The sequence below is a fragment of the Delphinus delphis genome, chromosome 20 (genome assembly GCF_949987515.2).
Source record: "Delphinus delphis chromosome 20, mDelDel1.2, whole genome shotgun sequence".
In the NCBI taxonomy this organism is placed as follows: Eukaryota; Metazoa; Chordata; class Mammalia; order Artiodactyla; family Delphinidae; genus Delphinus; species Delphinus delphis.
The window spans coordinates 44,616,940-44,639,184 of NC_082702.1; the positions used below are offsets into that span (position 1 = coordinate 44,616,940).

The following is a 22,245-nucleotide window of genomic DNA, read 5'->3' on the forward strand; positions in this document are numbered from 1 at the left end:
CCAGTCAGTTTAGAGGGTCTGCGGGTAGTGGGTTGAATCCTGAGTCTTAGCCAGGGTGGATCTCAGAGTTTGTGGGTGTGGAGAGAGAAGATGGCATCTTGGCCCTCAGCTTCTCCAAGGGTATCCCCTATCACCGAGATTGCAGCACAGCAGCAAGGATCCACAAGTCCCATCACCATCTGAGATAGAAAATGAATCCAAGACATCTTGTATAGCAGAGGGCTCAGTGGTATATCAGGATACTACTGGGTAGAGTAGAGCAAGTGCTAGACTTGAAATTAGGAGACTGTGTCCTCCCTCTGCCATTTCTGCCCATATCCTCTTGGGGCAGGCACTTAGCTTCAGTTTCCTCATCTGTAAGGTGCAGGTCATAACCTCTACCTCACCTACCTCACACAAAGTTGTCTGAAGATAAAAGAAGACACTGTGTGATTTGCTGTAAATTTACGAATGTACAAGATAATTAGAAAGATGACCTTGCTTGTCTGAGAACTATTTCATCCTATTAGGCTGCCATGCAGTTACCACAGACACCAGGACCAAATGAACTTTTCAAAATTCTGCTCGTGGTGGTTTAGAAATATCTCCACAAATTCTTTTGACATTCCTCCCTTCAAAAATGGAAACTAATTTCCCTCTCCTTGTACTGATATGTGTGCTGGACTTAGTGTCTTGCTTCTAACATAGAGTTGCCAGGTAAATTACGTTATGCCCAATTAAATTTGGATTTCAGGAAAACAACAATTTTTTTTTTTTTTTGGCGGTACGCGGGCTTCTCACTGCCGTGGCCTCTCCTGTTGCGGAGCACAGGCTCCGGACGCGCAGGCTCAGCGGCCATGGCTCACGGGCCCAGCCGCTCCGCGGCATGTGGGATCTTCCCGGACCGGGGCACGAACCCGTGTGCCCTGCATCGGCAGGCGGACTCTCAACCACTGCGCCACCAGGGAAGCCCAACAAGTAAATTTTTGTATAAGCATGTCCCAACTATTGCATGGGATGTACTTATACTTAAAAGCATATCCATTGTTTATCTGGAATTCAAATTTAACTGGGTATCCCGTTGTTTTTGTTTGTTTTACTAAAACTGGCAACTCTATTCTAATGAAGAGAATGAAAGTGACATAAGTAATGGTGTATGACCACCAAGACGAGGTCATAAAAGGCATCGGAGGTTCCACCTTGCTGTAGGTCACTGGCTCTGGGAGAAGCTGGGTGCCCTGGCATGAGGACACTCAGGCAGCCCTTCCTGCCAACGGCCAGCACCAGCTCCCAGGCCATCTTAGAAGTGGATGCCCCAGCCCCAGTGAAGCCTTAGATGACTGCAGCCCTGGCCAACCTCCTGGGAGACCCTGAGCCAGAACCACCAACTAATTTGCTCCTGAATTCCTGAGCCGACACTGTGTGGAACAGTAAATGATCGTTGTTTCAAGCTGCTATGTTTTGGATCCTCAGGCTCAGCCCTGGCTGGCACTGTGGTCCCTACAGAATGTCCCCCACTTCTACGGGACTCTGAGCTTCGATCACTAGATCCCATTTGACCACCTTATTTCAGACCAATCAAGTGCCCAGGGCAAGTATCTATGAAAGCTTTTTTATAAAAAGTAATTGCACACAGGAAGTCTATATGTTAAAAGAAGATGAACTTTTGAGGGAGAAGAGAAGGGAAAAGGGACTAATAATACTTGTCAGAGGTCCTGTAAGGGCCTTTACCTTTACCTTCATCAGAAGGAGATACTCAGGCCCTGGGGCCCAGTTCCGCTGATTCCCAGCTGCCTGGTTTGGGGAGGTTATTTAATCTCTCAAAGCCCTCATTTTATCTGTGAATACAAGCACAGTAATACCTATTTGCAGGACTTTTTTGATGATTAGAAACATATAAATAAACAAAAAATATTGTTTATTAAGAGATTAGGATGTGCTGAGCCATATTGCCCTTAGTATTTAATCCTCAGAACAGCCCTTTGAGATGGGTCTGTCCTTCTCCCCATTTTACACATTAGGAGACTGAGGCCCACAAAAGCTACATGATGCCCACAGCAGGAGGAAAGACATGCAGGGTCGCCTGAAACAACTGAGAATGGGTGAACCCAGGGAAAGCTACACCCCTTCTGTTGCCCTTCCCTGCGTTTTTTTGGTTTTTTTTTTTTTTTACATTTATTTATTTATTTATTTGGCTGCGTCAGGTCTTAGTTGCGACACGCGGGATCTAGTTACCTGACCAGGGATCGAACCCGGGCCCCCTGCAGTGGGAGTGCAGAGTCTTAGCCACTGGACCACCAGGGAAGTCCCCCTGTGTCTTATTTGAAATCTCTTCTCTCTCTCTCCCAGATACACAAACACACACACACACACACACAAATGGATGTGGCAATCACACTGGCTGCAGCCCAAAGTGGCTTGCTAAACCCACGATTCCTTTTTTCTTTTTCCACCAAGGAAGAGACATAATGGAAACTATCTCCAGTGAGAAAGTGGAGAAGGAACAAGTTTATTCCAGGGCAGTACTTGAAAATTCCCGCGTGGAGCAGCCTAAGAGGAAAGGGGCCTCTCTTACAAAGTTGTAGAGAAAGTATGAACTGAACAACCCCCTCTAATGGCAACCTGGCGGTAACTATCAACATTTTCAGTGCACGTAACCTTTGCCTGAGCGATACCATTTCTGGGAATCTATTCCACAGAAATTTTACTGGAAGAGCACAAAGATACATAAACCAAGAGACTCGCTGATGTACTGTTTGTGATGTGAAAAACAAACAGTCTGCACGTCTAGCCATAAGCAAATACTGATATATCTGAGCTGCGGAAAACCAAAGGGCTGTTAGAAAGAGCAAGGTAGATTGAAGGGACGGACATTGAAAGACTCCATGATTATATGGGGAAAAAAAGCAACTTGTGAAATAAGATTTAACTTACTATTTAACTAATGTGAATTTACTTATTTAACTAATGTGAAATTGGCAGGGGATGCACACAACACAAAATGCAAGAGTCAATAATGTAAATCATATTAGCAATTCTGCACACTAATCCACCCAACAGTCCTGGGCCTCACGGGGCATCGGCAACCTGGGCCTCCTCCCATGTGTCTCCCAGCATTGCGCTTCTCTGGGCTGAGTGTAGTTTCCAGCGTTAAGAAAAACAGGTACTCCTTACACCACAGGGCCCCTGAACGCAAGCCAACTACTTACGCTGGTGCTCAAGAGAAACAGCAGCCCGTTGAAGCTGTGCTAAAAGACAGGTTGTCAGTCTCCAACAGAGAATCTTCCAAAGGACAACTCTTCCCCTTTCCTTCCCCCTTTCCCTGAACAGTTCAGTCATAAAGCCATTAGCTGGCACAGAGCAAGGTAGGTGCCTGCAGTGGCAGCAAAAGAGGAGCAAGGGGCTCAAAGTAGAAAATCAATCAATACCCACACAGGACAAACAGGGCGCCCACAAAGTGTGTGTGTGCGTAAGCATTTGGTGCGGGGCGTCAGAGTCCTAGCTTACAAGGAAAGTGGCCATGCAGGGGGACAGGCCAGCAAAGAAGTCAGAGCCTAAATGAGGTGAGGGGGATGTCTGCCCCCGGGAGCAGCCTGGAGCAGGTATCGGAGCTGTACAAAGTGAGGACAGTGCCCAAGGGGTAAGGGATGGTGAAAGATGTCAGGACCCAAGCAAGGAAAAAGGATGCCAGCACATGGCAGGGGGTGGAAACCAGAGATTACCTACATATGAGAGGACTGATCAAATAAGAAAATAGAGTAAGTATAGAGGTAGTCAGGGTTTCCACAGTCAGAGAAGAGAGTTACAAATATGGGGAGGGAAGAAACTAGAATTAAACTTATGGTTTGGGATTGGAATTGAAGGTATCAGTCTGAACTCATGGTTTTCAATATAGAGAGATATAGAAATATAGATGTATGTGTACATGTATATTCCCTAGCTCTATCCCTGGTCAGGGCACTAAGATCCTGCAAGCCACATGGTGTGGCCAAAAAAAAAAAAATAGTTCTTTGTACTATTCTTGAAACACTTTTATATGTGTGTGTGATAGATTTTTTTAAAAAGACAGAATAGCTATGGGTATGTGCGTGCATATACAAAGAAAACTGACTGGAAAAATCTAGATGGATACAAAAGTTAACTGTGACTACCTCTAATATGTGGGATTGTTTGAGGAGGGAAGGAGGTAGACAACATTTATTTGGGGGCTATACTGTTTAATTCATGAATAGGTATTATTTTCATACTAAGATTCTTTTTTTTAAGAGATCATTACCTCTATTTTTTATTATTTATTTATTTATTTATGGTTACACCAGGTCTTAGTTGCTGCACGTGGACTCCTTAGTTGCGGCTCCAGGGCTCCATAGTTGTGGCTCACCAGCTCCTTAGTTGTGGCATGTGGGGTCCTTAGTTGTGGCACGTGGGCTCCTTAGTTGTGGCATGCAAACTCTTAGTTGCAGCATGCATGTGGAATCTAGTTCCCTGACCAGGGATCGAACCTGGGCCCCCTGCATTGGGAGCACAGTCTTATCCACTGCACCACGAAGGAAGTCCCTAAGATTCTTTTTTAAGAAACAGGAAAAAGATCTTTGTAAAAGACAGCAGGAGACTGACTGTTGGCTTCTTGGCAGAGGCAGTGGGCAGAGGCTGAGGGCTGAGGCCGAGATTCAACGATGAGACAAGGACATATTACCTCTACAGCAGCCACAGGCCTCTCCACAGAGCTACCAAGAAATTTTAAAATCAAACCTGCACTGAGGTGAAGAGAATAAAGGTAATTTCCTGTTGGCTGCGAAGGCGTACTGACATCTACAGCACTTCCCAGCCGAGGTTTTCAACCTCCAATCACCATTTGCTTTTCAGTTTTGAAAAGGTTAGCATTTCTGTTTCTTTAGTTAATGACTACACCTCTTGAGCCCCTTGTCTAGTGTCTTCAAGCACCTCGAGAACCTGCCGGCCCAATGGCCCACAAGTCACAGATTTTTAAATAAGGGGGATAACAAGCCCATTTTCTGAACTATGTCTCTCCAAAATTGCCATGTTAAAATCCAGACTGGCAGTATCTCAAAATGTGACCTTGTTTGGAGACAGGGCCTTTACAGAAGTAATCAAGTTAAAATGACCAGCATGACCAGTGTCCCTCTGTGCACAGAGGGAAGACCGGGTGCAGACATGGAGAGGATGGCCATCCACAGCCCCATTCTTGCAACTTTTATCTAAGTTTGAAATATTTTCAAAATACAGTTAAAATTTTAAATAAAAATAAAGATAGAATGAAAGAGAGTCAAGCTCCTGGGAAGCCCACTACAGATCCCGGGGGAGCAGAGGCCTGGAAGGACCTACAGGATCTGGGCAAGAGGGCTGGGATTTAAATCCAGTTTTTAAATGACTTTATTTTACCGTGATTTTCCCTCCAAATGTCTAATGTCCTTGTAATATTAAAGGATCCTGGGATTTGAATCTAGAAAGAATCATGGATGCAGTTCCTGTCCAACAAGTGGTTGAACAAAGCCTTGCATTGCTTCTGGTGACCCTCATGCTTGGCTTTTACAGTCCAGCCAGTGGAGGGGCCCCTGTGGTTTGGGGATGTGGTCTCCTCTCTCCATCAGCCACAAAGGCTCGCTTGATTTAGCGGGACAGTTCCAGATCAGGCTTCCCACTGACCCATCCTCACCTCCGATGATCTGCTCCAATGGCATCTGTGACTCTGGTAAAACCCTGCTCCCTGGAGAAAGAAAACAAAGCAATTTCAGCAAATGGTAAAGGAAAGGCCTGGCTCTTACTGGAAGCCCACGCTCAACCAGGCTCTATCTCGTCCGTAACTGCACCTGCCTCGCTCTCCCAAACGCATGCTCATGCCCTGTACAGTGTCTTCACCCTGGAATCTACCCAGGTCTTCAGGCCAGGGAGGGAATCAATTTTAAGAACCGACAGCTCCTGACATCAAGCCAGTGTTACTGAATGCCACCAGAACTCCTCGGGCCTATAAACACCATTGCCTTGGAAGTTAATTGAATTCCTTGGCACTGTTTGACCTTTGTCAAAAGAGCAACAGGGTAAGTTTCCCCTGCATTTGGGGTGTACCCCTCAAATGCATTTTCAATGAAGAATAAAGACTGATGAATAGCATCCCCTTGATTTGAGTCATTCTGAGTTGATACCACATTAACTTTGCCTGGTTCAAGCCACAGGTGGCCCCACTCACTTCAAAAGGGCCTCCAGCTCCTGCTTGACTCTGCCCACCAGGGGCGGCCCCCGGTAGGTGAGGGCTGTGTACAGCTGCACCAGGGAGGCCCCCGCCCGGATCTTCTCCAGCGCGTCCTGCCCGCTGCTGACACCGCCAACCCCGATGATGGGAACTCTGCCTGCAGAGGAGCACACAGCACACTGTGAGGAAGGCTGGGTGACAGGAGAGCCAGGAGCTGTTTGGCTGCAGCCCCGGCCCCCTGCTGAGTGCAGCAGTTCAGGAACCCCGATACCATCACAGACCCGGCGCCTGAGCCACACGTAGATCTGAAGACAGGGACACCAGATTCTTGCCTTGGGTGAGTGCATACATCTCCCTGATGGTTTGCGTTGATAAATCTCGGAGGGGCTTCCCGCTCAGCCCTCCCATTTCAGAGCGCAGGGCCCCCTGGAGGCTGGCAGGGCGACTCACTGTGGTGTTCGTGACAATCAGTCCATCGATGCCCAACTGCAGTGTGAGACAGAGAAAGAGCCCCTAAGTCAGGGCACGATGGACTTGGAGAAGCTTCCCCGGGGGTCTGAGAGAGCAGCCGGGCCGGGCGCCCACACCTAAGGCCACAGAAGCAAGAGCTAGACCAGGCCTCACTCACTATGCTTTCTGGGCAAGTGTCAGAGTGAGCCTCAACATGATAGTAGCAGCCATCATGTACCAACCACCCGTACAGTTCCCCCAGGACATGGTTTAATCCTTAGAACAACTCAATCTAGAGTGTCCTGTCCAAAGCCTCCAGGTAGTAAGTGGTGGAATCAGGATTTCAACCCCGGACTGCCGGGCTCAGTCTGTGTTTGCGCTACTCCCCTATGACACACGAATCAGGGTTAGACTGGAGAAAGACAGAACACTGCAGTCTGACCAAGACTGAAGGATGCACAGCCTTAAAGCCCTTGCTGAAGGAAGATGAGGGAAGAGGAGGGAAGAGGCAGGAGAAAATGACCCATTCAAACATTTATTGAAACATTTACTTTTTATTTCAGGCATACCTCATTTTATTGCACTTCACTTTATTGTGCTTCACAGGTACTGGTTTTTTTTTTACAAGTTTCTGGCAACCCTGCACTGTCAGATGATGGTGAGCATATTTTCAGCAATAAAGTTTTTTTTTAATCTGGATTATTACACCTCAAATGTTTTAATAAAACAGAAAATAAGAATAAAGTATTTTTTAATTAAGGTATGTACATTTTTTTTAGATGTAATGCTATTGTGCACTGAACAGACTACAGTAGTGTAAACATAACTTTTATATGCGCTGGGAAACCAAAAAGTTCATGTGACTTGCTTTATTGCAGTGGTCTGGAACTGAACCCACAATATCTCCAAGGTCTGCCTGTATACAATAAATTACATCCTGACAGCCCTCCATATAACAGAAAGGAAACCACAAAGACTGCCATCTGGGCTAACCCAGCTGGCCAGGTGGCCCCTACAGGCAATGAAGGGCGTCCCCCAGGCACCGACACTCGCCTCTCTCACCACACTGGCAATATCCTCCTTGTCCTGGGCCGTGAGGTCAGGAGCGATCTTCACCAGCACGGCTGGCTTGTGCACTACCTTCAGGGCATCCCTCTCCTGCAGCACCTAGAGCAACATGGGGCCAGAGATGAGGACCCCCAAGACTGCAGTTGACAGTATAACCGTGACCTGCAGCCGCAGATCAGTGTGTTTTCACACTAGCTGTCAGAATAAAGCACCAGCAATTTCTCCTTTTCAGGAAACACCGCTCTCAATTATGCAAAAGACCCCATCAAGTCAGAGCTGATTCCACTCTCTTGAACCAAAGGATCCCCAAGAGTGAGTCCCTAATGTCATTGGCATTGGCTAATATATCAAGGTTTATTTAGACTTTTGTTCCTAAAAGAGACAGCAAATACTGTCACAAGCACGGTTTAATGAAAAGTCATTCTATTCATTCATTCAATGTGCTAGATGCTAGGGACAGGGTGGTAAATGAGAGATGTGGTCCCTGCTCTCACGGACCTTGTGGGTTAACAGCAGGGATACATAACTGAGCAGCTGACTAATACTGAGCACAATCAGTGTTATACAGGGAATCAGAGGGAAGCAAGGGGTCCTAACTGGTCCAGGTCTTAAGGACAACTCCTCGATAGTGGATAGCAACGTTGAAGCTTTGCCCTAGAGGATGAGCCGGTAGGACAGGCTGGTGGAGCGGGATGTAATTGCCCACCTTGGTCAGCAGGCGGCGCAGCTCGGCCTTTCCCTGAAGGCTCCTCAGCCCAGCTGTGTTGGGACTGGACACATTCACCACCAGGTAGTCAGCCAAGGGGCCCAGGACTCGAACCCCCTCTGCGTAGTCCGAGGCAGCGTCCACCGAGGTCTTATTCTTCCCCAGGTTTATTCCCAGTGGCAGCCCATCTGTAAATATCACTGGTCAGGATTTTGTCCCCACTCACCGTTTCCTGTGCAACATTCTGAAGCCATCCTTGACCGAAGAGCCCACGAACAGCCTCACAGGCTTTCCAACCCCAAATGTGACCTTTCCCGCGCCAGCTGACAAACGCTGACCTACACACGGCGCTGTTGCCTGCGGGCCAAGAACCGAGCCCTCCACCTTCATCTGCGCAGCTGGGTTTGGGCAGCTCCTAGGATGTTTTACCGCTTTGTGCCCTTTTTCTTTTTTAAGGTTTAATGGAAAATGGAGAAATTAGGAGCGCAAATACTAGTGTTTAAAAAGGTAGGGCTCGTAAATGAAATACGACTGAGAAGAGACAGAAGTCAGTAGCATGCCACAGGGGCAGCTGTTTACCCTCAAGGGCTGCTTGTTAGACTTGGGTCACGTGACTGGGTGTGCAGTCATGAAGAAAAAGCAAAATTAAAGGATATGTATAAAATACTGGAAAATATTTTCGATTCTCATGCCTAAAATGTAGAGGCATAACGGTTTTATAATTTCCATTCTCTGAGAAGGGACTCCCCCTTGTAACTAGGGTGACCACACATCCCAGTGCTCCCAGGACAGCCCTGAATACTCCTGTAGCCTGGGCATAATTATTCATGCCTGCATCCCTTCCACTCTCAAAAGTGTTGTCTCAGTTTGCACAGTAAGTAACATGGTCACCTTACTTTAAAATCCAGGGAATTATCACCTGACTTGTATTTTCGACTTTCAGTGTGTTTCTGAAATGTATTTTTCTATGTGTGAAAGCAAGGGCTTGTCTGTACTTGACTTCTCCTAAGATACTACCTTATCTGCAAAGGCTAAAGTATATCCATGGTACCACCTGCTTTTTCCAGCTAACTGGGACGTCCAGTTAGCTCACAAAATGTATGTCAGGTCAGGGAGGATCAAAGAACAACATCCAGTACTGCTAACTACCTTCTCACACCTTAAATGCAGTCACCTGTTTTATCATCAACTTGAAAGTAAATGAAATTCGTGTCACTCACTTCATGAGTGGAAGGGAGGGGAGGGGTTTAGCATCCAGTTAGACAAATTATATAACAAGGTCTCCAAGCCTCCCAAATCAAGTGAAGATGGTTTGGAAACTGTAATTCTTTTCCACACAGGTAAACCAGCTTAATAGAGAATATCACTTTCATGTAGCCAGTGGATCTTTCATTAGTAGCCATTTGCCCCAAATGACAAGATTTTGGAGTTAGACAAAAATTGCTGAATTACTCTACCCGCAAAGGGCACCACAGCTCTTAACAACTCATGTTGCTTGGTATGATGCTAGCAATAAGCTGTCTTCAAGGCTTCCAGCTGCCGGTGAACACTATGTGCAGAGCTCTGCTATGGGATTTTGTCTCCAACAAATGTCAGCACCACAGTGGGGGGCGAGGAACGGGCAAGGGAGAACGGGAGAAAAGTGGTATAAGGGGCACTGTGAACAGTTAAAAGAAGGAAAGGGAGACAAGAAGGCAGGAGAGTATCACAAAGCATGAAAGTCCTATCATGACCTTCAAAGCCCACAAGTGGCAAGGTCTATCTACAGTATAGCAGGGTCTGGTTCTGCCAAAGCCAGGGAATTCCAAACAAGGTCATTTCCTACTCCCCAAATCAGAGATTGCTAACTGCCTGGGCCCTTTCAATCTCACGTTCAGAAATGAATCCAGTACCACAGGTTTTTCTCATCTCACCACCAGGACATCTAATGAGGCTAAACTCCTGGAAGGAGTTCCAGAAAGGCCCACCAAGGAAGATGGCTGCAACCCCATGCAACCCTAGAGGGCACCTGGGAAGGTACAGTGAGGATGGCATGGTGCCAAGACCACTGTGTTCACCCCAAGGGACAGCAAGGCAGAGAGCCCCAGGGAATGAGTATCAGCACCTCCAAGGCAGCCTTCAGAAATGCATGGTGTGGGCTTCCCTGGTGGCGCAGTGGTTAAGAATCTGCCTGCTAATGCAGGGGACACCGGTTCGAGCCCTGGTCCAGGAAGATCCCACATGCTGCAGAGCAACTAAGCCCCTGCACCACGACTACTGAGCCCGCGTGCTGTACCTACTGAAGCCCACGTGCTAGAGCCAGTGCTCCGCAACAAGAGAAGCCACTTTAATGAGAAACCCATGCAATGCAACGAAGAGTAGCCCCTGCTCGCTGCAACTAGAGAAAGCCCTAGTGCAGCAACGAAGACCCAATGCAGACAAAAATAAATTAATGAATTAAAAAAAAATGCATGGTGTTTCCAAATAAGTCATGAAGGATATTTTCCCCAATGCCGGGAGTAGTTATCTCTGAGTAGGGAAGAGTGTGAGTAATTTTAATGTTCTTTATGCTTCCCTGCATTTACTAACACTTCTATAATTAGCATTCATTATTTATAATGGACAAAAGGACAACAGAGCAGGATGTACAAAGATGGCGCCCAAGCCCTGCTCGCATCAACTGCCTATGTGATCACAGAGCAGCCACTCTGCACTGCTTACTTCCAAGCTGTCCCAGTTTGATACAGGTTACATAACGAGGCAGGAACTAAGTGTATCTTTGCTCAGTTGCGAAATTCAGTTAAGAGCTTGGAGGGTGTGATGGAGCCAGGAAAATTCCTCTAGCAGAGGAGCCCTGAGTTCCATACTGTTTTTTCCTATTGTTCAATCATGTTCACTTCACTAGGAATGTTCCTGACTTTCTCCCACAAGTTTCCTTCCAACAACTGAAGAACAGCCCTCTTAGGCAGGCCCCCTTTACCTTCTGTGAGCCTGGCCTGTGTCTGCTGTCTGGCCCGTAACCTGTGTTCCACCACTGAGAGTCCATGACTGTTGAATCCGTATCTGTAGCACAGAAGAGCGTTAGGGAGGAGATAAGGTTAGAGCCCTCAGGCAGAAAGCAAAGACTCTGGAGGGATGGCTCCATGGCCATTTTCAACATATATTTATGATGTAAAAACCAAAGAAAAAAATCAGAGTCAGTTCTTAGACTTCTAAAGTCTAAACACCCCTGGAAATCCTAGAGAACTTGCCAGAACACCATCAAATACAAAGGGAAAGATTAAAATTTGCCAACAAGCCACTTAGCCAACTAGCACTGTAAACAGCCCAGACCTGTCTGGACCTAGCCCACTCCTGCTTCCCACCCAACGGGGCCCTCACCACTCTGATGACCCATCTTCCCACCTCCTGCCTGTGCCCCACGAACACGCTTCCTGGAACCCATCCTGCCACTCCATTCCCCCATCCTTTCTACCTATTAAATCTCCCTCTTCCTGGCCCAAGTCAAATGCACCCTCTCCTCCTTGCATAAAGCTCCGAGCCACAAATGATCCCTCACCTCCTGGCATTCATGGAGTGCTTTGTACCTTTCTCCTAGCTTGGGATGTACGTATATGCTTCAGTTCCCCTGCTGGGTTCCAGTCTTCTCGAGGACAAGGGACACATCTCCTCCCTCACCTGCCACTAGACACTCCGCAAAGCCTGGGCCTCGCCCCTCTTGATCATCTCTACGTCCCCAGCCCCACTGTGGGTTGTTGGCCTAATGGCCATCCCCACTCCCTTCCTCCTTGCCTGTGGAACCCAGCTCCCCTGACATGGGGTGAAAATGCCAATGACTCCTTTCCCAGCCTCGCTGGCAACTCAAGCATGAACTTGAGATGGGGCTTGGTCACTGAGACACAAGGTGATGCCTACCAGGGAGCTTCTGGGAAAATATCTCCTCCCATATCCATACTTCCTTTCCCTTTCTGCTCTCTGATGTCCTCATGCGAGGACGTATGCTTGCAGCTGGGGTAGGCATCTTACAAACGAGAAGGGAAGGCCCACAGAGGTTGGACCAGAGTACTGACGCCACCCTGCCGCTCAACCAACCCTAAAACTGCCTACTTCACCCGTAATGAGAAGAAAATAATAACAAATGCCTATTGTTTAAGCCACTTTGTCACTTGCAGCCAAAAACACCTAACAGATACATGTAGTTGTTGACTCATGTTCATTCAGCACCCACCCTGTGCAAGGCAGAGCAGGGAGCCTGGGCACACAAGTGCTTGGAGCTCAGGCCCGGCCCTCTTGTGCCACTTCTCACCCACGGGACTCTGCCAGGCACTGTCTTCCTGGTACCTGCAATTATTTGTGGCAGCCGAATCATCAACAAATATTTTTTGCCTGAACGTTCTGAAGATATTGATCCCAGCCTACAGGGGAAAGGTCAGTAACTCGATGTCTAATGCTGGAAATTTCCCCCCAAACAAGCACGATGATGCAGGACGTGCAGCCAAATAAACCACGTCAGTCTCCCAGGAGGCCCTTCATGATCCCAAAGGTGCCTACCAACGCCCCCAACGAGGCTCTCAAAACTCTGTTACCTAAAAGAAGGAACTTCTTCACTCTCTGGGTTAGCTGTAGAGAAAACTGCCCAGGGCTTACAAAGAGAAGGGCTTTACACGGTCTAGAAGGACCTCTCTTCCTAAAAGCAGCCGTCTATGTTGATTATTAAATTTCCCAGTTACTAAAGGCTGGAGCTGTGCTGTCAGGTGCAAGAGCCACTAGCCATGTGTGGCCACTGAGAGCGAAGCCTGGCCAGTCCAAAGCAAGAGTGCCGTAAGGAAAACATACTGGATTTCGAAGACTTGGTACAAGTGAAAGAAGGGAAACAGCCAGTCATTTTTATATTGCTTAATATTAAAATTATGATAGAGTATATTAAGTATTTCTAATTAAGTAGTATAATGAATAACTGTTACAAATAATAATTAAATAGAATATATTATTAAAGTTAATTGCACCTGTTTCTTTTTGCTATTTTATTGTGGCTACTAGAATATTTTAAATTACACATAGGGCTCATGATATTTCTACTGGACAGAGCTGGGCAAGGACACTGGAGTAACAATGTGGAAAAAGCACAAACTCTAAAGTCAGATAAGCCAACATCCGTTCCCAGGTTCTCCCGCTACTGATCTCGTGACTGTAGCTAAGTCGTGTAGCTCTCTTAACCTCATCGTGTATACACGTTAAACTGAAATCATAAAACCTGCTTTTACGCCCGCACAGAGTAGATGCTCAACATGGTTCCAGAACATTCCAAATGACAGAAAAATGTCCACACTGTATGGCAGAAAAAAACACCCCGAGTGTCCTGCTGGGGAGAAGGCTGCTCACCTACCTGTTAATGACGGCTTGGTCCTCAGGGAGGCGGAAGACCCTGGGTCTGGGGTTTCCTTCCTGAGGTTTTGGTGTAACACTGCCTATCTCAACAAAACCAAAGCCCATCTTGTAAAGTCCATCCACAGCTTCCCCGTGCTTGTCAAATCCTGCAGCGATTCCTACTGGATTTCGGAATTTATGGCCCAGGACTCTCACTTCCTAGGGAGAAGGAGACAAAGTCACAGGCACACAAGGCCATGTTGGTGTTTCTCAAAGCGTGGTCCACGGCACGCCTACATCAGAATCACCTGCTTGTGAAACAGCAGATCCCAGGGCCCATCCCCGGACTAAGGAATCAGAATCTCTGGGGGAGGGTGGGGAAGAATGGAACTCTGAGGGAACTTGTTTTTAACAGTGCTCTCCAGGTGATTCTGATGCCAGCCAGAGTTTGAGAACCATCGGGCTTTATCATCACTGAGGAGAAAAACTGTTTCCACCATGGGTTGAGCGGGAGACAGGTGGGGCCTTTTCCAATTACCGTGAAGAACTGTACCTTCTTATCCACTATTTAGCCCCTAGATGGTGCTATTCTGAAACAGTCAGGCAGCAAAATCCTTTAATCTTAGTAAGTCAGCCCCCGCTGTGTCCCTCCTCAGCCAGGTGATACCACGGCCCAGCTGTGTCCTCACGACTCCAGTGCTCGACCCAGCAGCACTGATTGCTGGGCCCCAGAACCAGGCTGGGCTGGAAGCAGGTTCTTCCCTGGCAAACATGGGGCGGATTCCTGATTGTTCTCTATGATGAAAGTGACTGGGGCCTAATTACTGTCAGGTCTAGCCTAACTCCTGAGGGACTTAGTATTCACACCCTGATCTAGCCAACAAATCTAGAAGCAAGATAAATACGTTAAAATGTGGGAAAGGAATCGGGATATCGTAAAGTCAGCAGTTGCCAACAGCATCGTCACTGTCAGCTGATATGGCAGGAAAGCCTGTGCCAGGACTAGCAAGGACCTCCAAGGGTGGTACCATCTGGCCTTGGAAGCAGGAGGAAGCAAGGCTGCCCCGAGGAGGGGAAGAAGAGATGGCAGTGAGTGTGTGCGTGAGGTGCCTCGGGGACTGGGAAGCTGGGAGGGTGGCTACACTGGGGGCCCTGGGGGCCGTGCTCCAGGACGGGTCTCTCGGCCCCAGCTGCTCAACAGGCTCCCTGGGCAGCCTTCAGTCCTCAGGCCCAGAGGTGACGGTCAAATGGGGCTGGCACCAAACCAGAGCATCTGCGTACAGGTCTCCCCCACTTTTCCGAAGTTCTCTTTATGCCACTTTGCTTTTACGAAAGACCTACGTTTGTACCTGTTTTCTCTAACCAATAGGAATCCAAAGAGGATTTTCACTTTTACAGAAAAAAGTGCCACGTGTGCTCAAAACTGCAGGATGGGAAGTGAAAGGGATTCTAAGACAAAAAGGGAAAATGTAGAGAAGGCCCCTTTGATTGCTAACAGTGACCCTTCCCCAAAGAGGTCTGAGTGTGTCTTCTTCATGTTCACGTCATTCTAATGTTCCCCATTTGGTAAGAAGTCTCCTAAATGGAAACTGTCTGGGCTTGCACGAGGATGTAGATTCTAGGAGGACGTGGATTCTTGCACTTTGTTCGCTGCAGAAACCCCAGCACACGGAAGAGTAAGGGGATACGGTGGGGCCCCTGTGTTGAATGCAGGACGGAATGAGGCTGGGACAGGAGTCATATGCTTTCCTCAAAGGGCTTGGCTAGACATGCCTACATCACATTAGATGTTAGTGATGCTGGCATGCTTCCCTTTTCAGCAGAGGTGAACACTGAGCTACCCGAGACCTCCGCGAGGCAGGATGGCGGCTAACGGACGGATGCTGAGCCAGACTCCATGGGTTTGATTCCTGGCTCAGCCACTTCCTACCTGTGTGCATTTGGGTAAGTCACTTAACTACTCTGCACTTCAGCGTTCCTGATCTGTAGATGGGGATGACGGTTTGGGGTGGGGGGCTAATTTGGGACTCTGGTTTTCAAAAGGATCAACCCCAGCTAAATAAATTAGGGAACTTTGACCTTGACCCTCGTGTCTATCGCACAAGGTGTTACAGGAGTACCTACCAGCATGTCAGAGTCTTGAAACGTGGCACGAGGAAGGAGCCCCAGGGAGGTGACGTGAACAGCCAGCCTGTGGGCTGCCTCGGGGTTCAGCAGCCCCTGCAGAGCCGGCATCAAGTGGTCCGCGTAGAAACGTTCATCCCCCGTGGCCGTCAGGTAGGAGGCGAAGAGAAGTCCTCCGCCCCCCAGGATCACCATGGCATCCTGGGCCCGCTTCTGGAAAAAAGAGCCAATGGGGCCCCCTCAAGGCCAGGCTATAGCACCTTCTCTGAACCCTTTACACGACTCACACACACACAGAGGACATAACATGCAGTGATGTCCGTGGCCTTCTGCTAACGCTGGTCTCCTTGGGTTCTTGCTCACGTATTGCCTCTACAGTCAGAGGCTGTATCTGCACTTCTGCTGACACGCACTCCTCTAGCCCTGAAGGACTCCAGGCCAGGGATTTCAAGAGGGGCAAGGCTTCCCTGGTGGCGCAGTGGTTAAGAATCCACCTGCCAATACAGGGGACATGGGTTCAATCCCTGGTGCGGGAAGATCCCACATGTCGCGGAGCAACTAAGCCCGTGCGCCACAACTACTGAAGCCCGCACGCCTAGAACCCGTGCCCTGCAACAAGAAGCCACCGCAATGAGAAGCCCGCACACCGCAACGAAGAGTAGCCCCCACTTGCCGCAACTAGAGAAAACCCGCGTGCAGCAACAAAGACCCAACGCAGCCAAAAATAAATAAATTAAATTAAATATTAAAAATTTTAAAAAAATCTTTAAGAGAGGCAGCATTGCCCCCTAGGGACATGTGGTGGGCACCCGGAGGAGAATGTTAATAGATTTAGTGAGCAGGAAGTCAGTAAAGTGAGAACGGTCCCTATCGTGTGTGACTTTTGAACATCCTACTGACATTCACTAGGTAAAAATATCTGTTCATATTATCTGAGCCTAGAAATGCAAACTCTATTTCCCCACATAAACACAATCTCCTGTGTGGTTTTCATCTGTATTGACTTTCCAGGAATGCAATTACCTTGTAGATTGAGGGATGACTATACTGTTTTGCACAGAACATTACCAAGAATCACTCACTGTTTCAGAAAATCCATGTGGAATGGTTCAGTGCTTTGCTTAGATGTTTGACAATAAAACATTCCTGTGGCACTAGAATTTCTAAGTAGAGGCTTAAACACCTGACTCACTACCTAGGTGACTCATGCCCTAATATTTATGGGTTGAAATACATATTATTTTATTATAAATTTACTTCTCCTTTATATTCCAGTTAGGACATTATGTTGACTTTTTAAAATTATATATAGAAAGATTACATTATACATAAATTCCACTTCAGGATAATAAAGAGGGTTGCAAAAAAAATTTTTTTTAAAGGAGCATCAGGTCTTTTTTAAAAATTTTATTAAAGTATCATTGATTTACAATGTTGTGTTAATTTCTGCTGTACAGCAGAATGATTCAGTTATACATGTATATATTCTTTTTCATATTCTTTTCCATTATGGTTTATCACAGGATATTGAATATAGTTCCCTGTGCTATACGGCAGGACCTTGCTGTCTATCCATTCTACATATAATAGTTTGCATCTGCTAGTCCCAAACTCCCAATCTTTCCCTCCCCCACCCCCCTCCCCCTTGGCAACCACAGGTCTGTTCTCTAGAGAGCATCAGGTCTTCTTGGATCAAGCTCAAACATCGCTCATAAGACTTTTCTCTAATTATCACTGCTCAATGCTGAGTTCCTCACTCATTCATTCATTCAGTCATTCAGCACATAGTGACTGTGCACTCAAGGATGGGCTACAGACCGAGTCCCTGCCTTTACAAGGAGTACAACCTCAGAAGGAGACAGAAATCAATGATCATGCAAACATATAACTGTGACAAAGCTATGAAGAAAAAAGTGAGAGAAGAACCTAACAATCAAAGAGGTAGAGAAAGGCTTCCTTGACCAAGTGCCTTAAAGCTGATATTCAAAGGATAAATAGAAGTTAATTAGGCGGCAGGGCGGGGCGGTGTAAATGCTCTCTCCACTCTTGGCGGCAGAGGAGAATGAGATGCACCCAGGTGATTTGAGTTTCGTTCCCTGAACAAGGAAGTGACCTGATCGGATTTGCCTTCAGGGTCACTCCTAGCCGTCAACATAGATCTAGTATTCATTTTTCTCGCTTCTCCTCCAGGAGACTGTAGGAACGCCCCTTATGTTGATCAACAGATTTCTGAGCGCCGTTACAAAGACCCTGCCCTAAACTTTTATCTAAAAGGGTTGGCACCATGTTTTACTGTAATTTCATTCCAGGTTGGATGCTGCACACACTGCTAGGCGATCCTGTGTTCACTAAGCGCCCTGTGCCTGGCTCAATAAAGGCCCACGTGCGCTGACACAGGTCGGCATCTACTCCGTTTACACGTCCGTTTACACAGTGACCACGTACATGTGTAAATGCACACGCATGATCATTTGCGGGTGTCCCCAAAGACACAAACGTGCCAAAGAGGCCCACCCTCTCGAAGCCGCCTCCCGTCCACACCTCGCCCAGGCTAGCCCTCCCTCCATCCTCCCCCCGCCTGCCTTCCCGCAAGTTCTCTCCTCGCCGCTGCAGGGCCGCACCAGCTGAACTCACTTTGAGCTGTCTCCACGCCATGCTCCTTCCGCCACTGGGCCCGCCTCTGTCTCGTTTCCATTGGAGCAGATGGCGGTGACTTCTCTAGTCTCCGCCCCTCCAGCTGCCGACTCGCCAATCGCTGGGCAAGAGGGTGGGGCGGGGCCCCCTCCGCGGAGGGAAAAGCCCCGCTCCCCTCCGAGAGTCTGATTGAGCGCTCACGCGCGGGCGCGATCTCAGCGTTCCCGCCCACCTTCTGGCGTCTTCGCTGTGCTTTGCGGAGGCTCAGCCGAATCTGGTTGGGTTGCTTAGCAGAGCTTTCCTGCATCCTGCAATCTGGAGAGAAGACTAACTGTATGTTGATTCTTCGATTCTAAGCCACACTCACCAGTTTTTTTGTCATTTAAGTTAAACATGCTATTGATAGTGTTTGTACTTTAGATAAAGCATGGATTGAGTATATACCGGGCACTAAAAAGGGTTGAAATGATTTACAGTGCTGTGTAAGATACCTGAGTTGACTTTAAAAGAAGATTTCTTGAGCATCAGGTTTCACTTTTTTAAAATGCCTAAAACGTATGTATGTTTGTAAGGATATTGGGAAATTAAGACTGTGAACTTCGAAAAGTGAAAGTGTCCTGCACCCAAACTGTTCCATTGCAGCCCAGACTTGGACTCCTCTGCTCAGAAATCTTCCCCCCAAATTGCAAACTCTAATTTTCTTGGCGTTTGAAACAATTCAGTTTTCTAGTTGCAGTTCCCACTACTGTCCCTCTACCCCCCCCCCCCCCACAAAGAGAGCATTATTTCTTTCTCTGTATAAATGCCTTCCACCGTCTCACCTCCATGCATTTACTCTCGTGGACGCTTCTGCCAAGATGCCTGTTCCATCTTCCTAGACATGGACACCCTTATATGTTCAAGTGCTGGAAATACATCTTCATCTGAACCTTCACAGATTTAAGCTATACCTCTGTAGTGGAACTTTATTAACTACACGTGTTATGTCTTTTCTCCCCTAATTAGACTGTAAAATGTTTGAAAGTAGGGACGATACTATATTTCATCGTACCAGTCGTTTGATTATTGCATTGGTTTTCAAACTGAGGGATGTGTTCTTGGGGTTTACACTTCAGAGAATTTTTGATTTTGGTGTCCACTTCCACAGTGATTTTTTAAAGTAATGTAAGCATCATTTGGACCATTTGGATAACCAACTGAACCCTGAAAGCTGCCAGGCAATTTCACTGCCCACATTTATTTGTATTTGTGATCTCATTTTGGTGCCAAGAAAGAGAACTGGCTAAAATACATAGATGATGGATGTGCTACGGGTGAAGATCAAATGACATGCTCTATGAACAAAGGTTATTTATTTATTTTATTTATTTATTTTTGGCTACGTTGGATCTTCATTGCTGCATGCGGGCTTTCTCTAGTTGCCGTGAGCGGGGGCTACTCTTCGTTGTGGTGCACGGTCTTCTCATTGCGGTGGCTTCTCTTGTTGCGGAGCACGAACTCTAGGCGCGCAGGTTTCAGTAGTTGTGGCTCGTGAGCTCTAGAGCGCAGGCTCAGTAGTTGTGGTGCACGGGCTTAGTTGCTTCGCGGCATGTGGGATATTCCCGGACCAAGGCTCGAACCCATTTCCCCTACACTGGCAGGCGGATTCTTAACCACTGCGCCACCAGGGAAGCCCTGGACAAAGGTTTTTCAGCAAATTAAAGAAAAGTGGTGAGAGAATTGATTCTTCCCCTACAGTACGAAGTAACGTGAATGACAAAATCAAAAGAACCTGTGCAGTCATAGGCCAGAGCTGTGTTCATCTGCTACTTGGCTATTTAGTTTGGCAAAATTTGAATTGCATTGGTTTTCAGTTTTGTTTATATTTAATTTCTATTCATTCTTTCATCAAATATTTATTCTTTGGCTTTTATGATTATGTAAGAGCTTTAGGAGAGAGATTACGCCTAGTTCTGTGTATAAATATATTTAAGAAACAATACAATAATTTAAATCCATCGTAGGGGTCTGCAAGAATGGTTTTCTTTAAAAAAAATACATTACTAAATTTTTAGCAACACTGACTTAGATATTCATCATCCTCTATCCCCTTACAGCTTAGACTTAGCAAATAAAGATCTATTATAAAGTTAAAGGTAGAGCCAGTTGTGTAGACACAGGTGGTGCTGCCCTAGCTATGAAGGCCCATTGCTTTATTGATCTCTGGCATTTGTTTTCAGCTTATAGGAGCTCCACCTGGGTCCTTAAAACAAAACCTTTTGTCTCCTTGACAAATTATTACCAATTTCTAAAAGAATAATAGTAATAAGATAAACCCACCAAGAATGTATTTAAAGGACCAGGCAGCTGCTGAGCCCCAACACGTTTTTTTAAATTTATTTTATTTATTTTTTATTTTTGGCTGCGTTGGGTCTTCGTTGCTGCGCGTGGGCTTTGTCTAGTTGCGGCGAGCAGGGGCTACTCTTCTTTGCGGTGCGCGGGTTTCTCATTGCAGCGGCTTCTCTCGCGGAGCACTGGCTCTAGGCGCGCGGGCTTCAGTAGCTGTGTGAGCCTCTACGCTTTTCATGTGCACAGTGCACAGAGAAAATGTTCTTCAAAGGAAGAACCTGGCTTTGGTTATACAGCACAACAGGTATCGTTCTAGGAAATGAGCTGGATAGCCCAGAGCAACATGGAGAACATAATTGTTATCAGCTTAACAGGTTTCATTGCAGCTTTCAGGAAGCAGAAGATTACTGTCGTGCTCAGAGAGGACACCCTGCTTGCACTTGGAACCAGGAGGTTCAAGACCTCCTCCGGGACTTTCTGGAAGAAGGAAAGAAGTGGTAGGTTGGGGAAAATTTAACGCTGCTGGGAAAACATCAAGAAAAAAACAACCCAGGTAAGGCTCTGAGGTTTAGTGTTTATGAAGGAAACTTCCTTACTTTTACTCTGAGACAAGAGAAGGAACAAAAATTAAATCTTTCCCCTTTTGTATACAGAAAAAGCAATCACTTCACTTTGTTACCATCATTCCTCTGAAACATCTCCACTTTTGTGCTCCAGCCTTGGTTTGTCTGTGTCAGAAAAATGATGAGATTTTTCTCAGAGCCTCTCTAAAGTTAACTTACCTGCTATTTCACTAAAAGTGTCACGCGAGATTCTGAAATGGGAATCCTTTTACGGTCACTTTTTTTTCCTGGTAAATATCTCTTTATCGTTCTCTGCCCCACGTTTCCTAACAGAACCCTGGAGAGAAATTATTTGCCTCTTGTCTTTCTTACACAGATATTTTCAAAATTATGCGCCATAATCCTGTGGTCTTAGAGAAGAATCCAAGGCATTATTATATCATCATCTTCATTGAAGTCTAGGTAAATTAATACTAAGCCTTGTGATAATGCATAATATGAAAAAATAATCTATAATTTGTTGGGGGGCAATCCTAAATTTCCATCTATTGGAAGCTAGCAGGATTTGGTCTTCATAGTTATATTTTTCTAAATGTTCGACTTTTGAGTACGAGCCTTATCTGGGTCTGGTCTCCCTGCAACAGATGTCACAGCCCACTGGGCCCCCACGCCCACCTGCATTTACCTGTTCTGAAACCCCAGTCGGATCTCGTCAAAAGTGGACTTGTGCTCACTGGGGCATTAGTTCATTTGCCAGGCTGTTAAGTGATGAGACCACATGCTGCTAAAGACCTAATTGTCACAAACTGATTGTAAACAAGGAGAACGTGTGAGAG

The 22,245-nt window shown here is 46.8% G+C and overlaps 2 protein-coding genes and 1 long non-coding RNA gene across 5 annotated transcripts in view; 2 read left to right on the forward strand and 1 right to left on the reverse strand.

The window, feature by feature from the left end:
• Window positions 1-4,176: 4,176 nt before the first annotated feature.
• Window positions 4,177-18,553, reverse strand: DHODH (dihydroorotate dehydrogenase (quinone)). 3 transcript variants are annotated; one of them, XM_059999534.1, is made up of 10 exons: window positions 18,519-18,553; window positions 15,885-16,097; window positions 13,780-13,979; window positions 11,374-11,456; window positions 8,415-8,602; window positions 7,694-7,807; window positions 6,523-6,676; window positions 6,188-6,347; window positions 5,657-5,707; window positions 4,177-4,544 (listed from the first exon to the last, which is right to left on the reverse strand). In XM_059999534.1, the coding sequence occupies exons 1-10, from the start codon at window positions 18,537-18,539 to the stop codon at window positions 4,457-4,459; spliced, it is 1,272 nt and encodes a 423-aa protein (XP_059855517.1). In that variant the 5' UTR covers window positions 18,540-18,553; the 3' UTR covers window positions 4,177-4,456. The 3 variants fall into 3 exon arrangements, with proteins under 3 accessions (XP_059855517.1, XP_059855518.1, XP_059855519.1); XM_059999535.1 differs by lacking the exon at window positions 4,177-4,544 and having other exon boundaries at window positions 5,568-5,707; XM_059999536.1 differs by lacking the exon at window positions 4,177-4,544 and having other exon boundaries at window positions 5,670-5,707; window positions 6,641-6,676.
• On the forward strand, window positions 6,341-11,359 carry LOC132416233 (uncharacterized). The gene is made up of 3 exons (XR_009517503.1): window positions 6,341-6,527; window positions 7,941-8,020; window positions 10,334-11,359. It is a non-coding gene; the product is annotated as an uncharacterized lncRNA (long non-coding RNA).
• Window positions 18,554-19,441: 888 nt separating the features above from the next.
• The window catches only part of PKD1L3 (polycystin 1 like 3, transient receptor potential channel interacting), a 58,574-nt gene continuing 55,770 nt past the window's right edge, over window positions 19,442-22,245 (forward strand). Inside the window, 1 exon segment of the mRNA XM_059999300.1 lies at window positions 19,442-21,399. Coding sequence (XP_059855283.1) covers window positions 21,105-21,399 — 295 coding nt within the window. The 5' untranslated portion in view covers window positions 19,442-21,104.

Bases quoted from the DNA above. Each gene is read 5' to 3' on its own strand.
- DHODH (XM_059999534.1), bottom strand. From the start codon at position 18,539: ATGGCGTGGAGACAGCTCAAA. The intron at 13,980-15,884 runs GTAGGTACTCCT...CCTTCTCCCTAG, and splicing joins TTCAAGACTCTGACATGCTG to GAAGTGAGAGTCCTGGGCCA. The intron at 7,808-8,414 runs GTGGGCAATTAC...ATGTTGCTCTAG, and splicing joins TGCGCCGCCTGCTGACCAAG to GTGCTGCAGGAGAGGGATGC.